This window comes from Corvus brachyrhynchos, unplaced genomic scaffold (genome assembly GCF_000691975.1).
Source record: "Corvus brachyrhynchos isolate BGI_N302 unplaced genomic scaffold, ASM69197v1 scaffold219, whole genome shotgun sequence".
In the NCBI taxonomy this organism is placed as follows: Eukaryota; Metazoa; Chordata; class Aves; order Passeriformes; family Corvidae; genus Corvus; species Corvus brachyrhynchos.
The window spans coordinates 1,474,123-1,478,461 of NW_008240034.1; the positions used below are offsets into that span (position 1 = coordinate 1,474,123).

The 4,339-nt window shown below is 47.0% G+C and overlaps 1 protein-coding gene across 3 annotated transcripts; it reads left to right on the forward strand.

Moving 5' to 3' along the window:
- Positions 1 to 138: 138 nt before the first annotated feature.
- On the forward strand, positions 139 to 3,993 carry CIRBP (cold inducible RNA binding protein). Of its 3 annotated transcripts, XM_017743833.1 has the most exons (7): positions 175 to 278; positions 375 to 481; positions 879 to 1,017; positions 1,123 to 1,207; positions 1,313 to 1,377; positions 3,624 to 3,716; positions 3,852 to 3,993. In XM_017743833.1, exons 1-6 carry the CDS (start codon positions 176 to 178, stop codon positions 3,626 to 3,628), a joined length of 504 nt encoding a protein of 167 aa, XP_017599322.1. In that variant the 5' UTR covers position 175; the 3' UTR covers positions 3,629 to 3,716; positions 3,852 to 3,993. The 3 variants fall into 3 exon arrangements, with proteins under 3 accessions (XP_008639260.1, XP_017599322.1, XP_008639261.1); XM_008641039.1 differs by lacking the exons at positions 3,624 to 3,716; positions 3,852 to 3,993 and adding an exon at positions 1,720 to 2,485; XM_008641038.2 differs by lacking the exons at positions 3,624 to 3,716; positions 3,852 to 3,993 and having other exon boundaries at positions 139 to 278; positions 1,313 to 2,485.
- Positions 3,994 to 4,339: the final 346 nt, after the last annotated feature.

Sequence of the window (4,339 nt, forward strand, 5' to 3'; positions counted from 1 at the left end):
GAGACTGCTCTGCCACATAAGGCGTGGGCTCAGAGGCGCATAAGGCGTCCGGGAGTGTGAGCTCACATCGGTGTTGTTATAGGTGGCGGTAGAAGGATTTAATCTTTCAGACCTCGCGGGGGATATGGGGTTTTTCTGAGTTGCTGACTCGGTTCCGTTGGTTTGGCAGGTCAGAATGGCATCAGATGAGGGAAAGCTCTTTGTCGGCGGGCTCAGTTTCGACACCAATGAGCAGTCATTGGAGCAAGTCTTCTCTAAATACGGACAGATTTCTGAAGGTGAGACTGCAGAGCCAAGCTGAGATGGTTTCCCTTAATCTGTTAAATTTCCCTCGTGCGATGGGTTTATTTATTTCCTGCCTCTCCTTTTCACAGTCGTGGTGGTGAAAGACAGAGAGACTCAGAGATCCAGAGGTTTTGGCTTTGTTACTTTTGAAAATATCGATGATGCAAAAGATGCGATGATGGCCATGAACGGAAAGGTGAGGAGGCTCTGGAGCTGATTCTTTATTTCCGGTAATGTAGGAAGGGAATCAGATGTGTGCTGCTGTTCAGGCTGTGTGGAAAAACAGATAAATGCCAGTGTCTTGCGGACACGAAATGATAGAGATGTAAAAAGTCGGGCTGCGTGAATTTGTGTATAAATATATATTAGGAGTATAGATTGATAAAGTTTCATGATGGAATCTGGATGACTGAGATAGTGGCTTCATAGGAATCCCTATAAATACAATCAATATGTCAGTTCCTTGCCTACTTGAGTTAATTGGGGCATGAAATACATGTTTAATTTGTGAGTAGCAGTAAATCGTACAGCTCGTTCTACATGTGCTTAGCTATTTAAATATTTTGGTTTGGCTAATTGTGGTTCTGTTTTAGTCTGTAGACGGGCGTCAGATCCGGGTTGACCAGGCTGGGAAATCCTCCGAGAACAGATCCCGTGGCTACAGAGGGGGGTCCTCGGGAGGCCGGGGTTTCTTCCGCGGGGGCCGAGGCCGGGGCCGTGGCTTCTCCAGAGGTGAGTGTTGTGTGGGAGGTCAGTCGTAATGCCTGGATGGGGGGGGTGGGGTGTGTCACTTACCAGAATGCTTAAAAAAACCCCTCATTTGCACGTATTTCCAAGGAGGTGGAGACAGAGGCTATGGCGGCAGCAGATTTGATTCCAGAAGCGGAGGCTATAACGGTTCCAGAGACTACTATAATAGCAGGTAAGGGCTCTGCCAGCGCTGGGGCTCGTGGGGAAGCTGTGGTGGAGGTCAAACCAGCAGAGAAGCATTTGAGCAGCTGTAAAGTGGGTGCTGTTTGTCCCGCAGGAGTCAAGGTGGCTATGGAGACAGGAACTCAGGAGGCTCCTACAGAGACAGCTACGACAGTTACGGTAAGTCCCGCTTCGACCGGGAGCGCTGAGTCCGTGTGCTGTAGGAACTCTGAACCTGCTGAGCCTGAGCCTGGAGCTGGGGCAGGCTCAGGCTGTGGACGTGGTGGTGCCGGGAGATTCTAATTTAATGCATGTGCAGGAGTTGCTCGGATCTAAGGCAAAGCAAGTGTTAAAAAAAGGTGTTCCTGGAGCCCAAACTCGGCTGCCCTAACGCACTGACCCGCGGGTGGGGGATCTCAGTAGCCAAGTAGCCGTAGCCTCGGAATAATGCAAAGGGAGTAAAATGCTGGAACTTGTCTTTGCTTCAGTGCCTTTACAATTGTGCCTGCTTCTTGTCCTCAGCTACACACAACGAGTAAAAATCCTTCCTGACTCAAGATCGTCCTTCCAATGGCTGTATTTATAAAGATTTTTGGAGCTTCGCTGAAATGGTTATTGTGTAGTACATCTACTTGTATTTTCACTTTTATAATATTATCAGTTCTGATCTTGTCATACACAGCCTGGCAGCTTCTGAGACGAGGCGGTCTGATTAGACTGTCTTGGAGAAAGCTCTGCTTTCAAGTGGTTTTAATCTTTTTTGAAAGCACTTCAGATTTTATTTTATCCTCTATGAATGAGCCAAGGTGTTCGGTTTTTGGTTTTTTTTTTTAAAGTTGGGGCCCCAATTCCGTTTCTTTTAAGCTAGAAAGGACCTTGTACCGATGTTCACTGGAAGCTGAACAAGCTGTGGACTTTTTTTTTTTTCTTTTTTTTTTTTTTCCAAGTGCATTACCTTCGTCTTTTGTAACATTCCTTTAGTGTAGCAAGGTAGGAATGCAGCCTGGGTTCCGTTGGAAGGCAAACCACCTTGATATATCTAAAGAGAAACGTGCTTGTATGTTCAACCTGCATAACGGTATTTTTACTGTTGTAACGATGTAAATGACCCAGAACTAGACTTGCAAACTTACCATAAAGAGGTTCTTGAAAATGTTTATTTATATTGTCCTTTTTTACTGGAAGAAATATGCATATTCCATTGCTGTTGTATTTGAAGTGGTAAAGGATTCCTGTATACAGTTTTCTTTGGCTTTACGAAGCCTATTAAAAGACCGTCTGAAATGAACTCTGCTCCTGACATTTACATTTCATTGCACAACACAACCCTTGGAGACGAAGAAAAGTCTTGGGAGCGAGAGGAGGAGATTAGGGACAGTGGCAGAGCCAGCCGGACGATTGCCCGGGCGCTGGAATTTAAGTGCTAAAATCGGTCTTGACATCTGAATTGGCCAACAAATTTCACATAAAACAGTCAAAACTTGTCTGTAGAGGCTGAAAGTACAAACCTGAGGGTGCGCTAGGAGCGAAGTGCAGTCGGAATGTTAGGAAGGATGATGGATGTTTCCTCAAAAGCTGCTGTAGCCTACACTGGGAAGCTGTAGAGAAGAGCCAAGTGCTGTAGTCCCTGGGCTGTTCCCTGCGTGCCGAGCGCGTGTGCGATGTAGGGGAATGCCGGGCTTAGCTTAGCTGTGTCATTGCTTACAAGTTCTAAGAATTCTTTGCTAGCAAATGGAAACTGCAGTGTCCTTGGAGAAAAGAAGTGTTGTGCCTCCAACAGAAACCTCTGAGACGAGAGCTGCTCTCTTGGCTAGTTCATATGTGGAAATAGTCCTGTAATTCGAGGTAACTCCTTTTGCTCATGTCCGCATCCTTCCTCTTGTTGAGAGCTCATTTGAAAGTCTAATGTACCTGTGAAATATTCCTTTTGACAATTTTGGTCAGCTGCTGGAAAAAAGTTAACCCATGCCGTATGCAACCTTTGGCTTGTGGCACACCTTGAGTTCCACAGATCAGAGTTGGGCATGCAGCCGTGTCTTGCTGTAGGTACGGAAGCAAGATGGGAACGAACTCCCTGACTCGATATGTGTTCATCTATTGAGACTCTTCCTAGACTTCATTAAGTTGCTCACTTTAATTGTAGCTTTCTTTGCCATCCTACTTGTTGCCATTAACTTTTTCCCATGGCCCACACTTCCTAAGCAGCCATGTCCAAGTGTTAACTCTCTGCTTAGGGGATCCAATCCATGGGCTGGCTGAGCACGGGCAGCAGCCGGCCCGGAACAGTTTTCCCAGACTGTGCTTTGTGGTGTGATGGGTTCAGCGATGGCTTGTGAGACCCTCGTGCGCTGTGAGCTGTGTGGGGAGGTTGGGGGCGAGAGCAGCCTCTGCCCAGGGCTCCTGTTAATGCCTCTCTGCTTTGGCAGGCTGAAAGGACCCGGCACACACCTCGGAGGCCCAGCAGATCCTGAGGGACCAGAGCTGCGTTCCAGGGTTGCAGGAGCAAGTTTGCCAACCAGGTAACATCCCCTTCCTGAGCTTTTTATCTTTGGCTGTGTCCTTGTTCCATGGCCCTGAGCTCTAAGTGGTCCAGTAACCCTGTTCTGTTTCTGTATCTTCATCCACCTTGAAATTCTGTCTCCATTTCATTTCAGCACTGAGACACATCAGAGAAGACAGAAGGACAGACACTGGAGTGGGGAGATGAAGAGCTCGGAGCAGTGGTGTTGCTCATTTTTACATGAACCAAGTCAACCAAGCCAGAATAAAACACTGAAATGTGGAAAAAAAAAAAAATCTCTGTGGTACTACTTCTTGTGGGAAACAGGATATTTTTGGCAAAAGTATTTATCTGGTGCACAGCCCAGTTCAGAGCACCAGAACAAACCACCGCTGGTGGTGCTTGGAGGAGGTGGATGCACTCAGCTCCGAGCCGATTGATGCCTGATCCTCATGGAAAATGAGGTCTTGTTGCTGGTTAAATCCCAGGAATGTGGCAGCTCAGTAATGAGGATTAGTCTTGGGGGGAGAGGCTGACAACTCTGAATGTGTCTTTGGCAGGAGATTGCAGGGTGAGAGCTATGAGAGTTTTCGATGATCTCAGCTGCTCCTGCTTTTTTTTTTTTTTTGTGTGTGTTAAAGA

Excerpts from the sequence above, each read along its gene's own strand:
- CIRBP (XM_008641038.2), top strand. The coding sequence starts at position 176 with ATGGCATCAGATGAGGGAAAGCTCTTTGTCGGCGGGCTCAGTTTCGAC. Across the intron at positions 279-374 it reads ATACGGACAGATTTCTGAAG|TCGTGGTGGTGAAAGACAGA; the intron begins GTGAGACTGCAG and ends TCCTTTTCACAG. Across the intron at positions 1,018-1,122 it reads GGGCCGTGGCTTCTCCAGAG|GAGGTGGAGACAGAGGCTAT; the intron begins GTGAGTGTTGTG and ends CGTATTTCCAAG.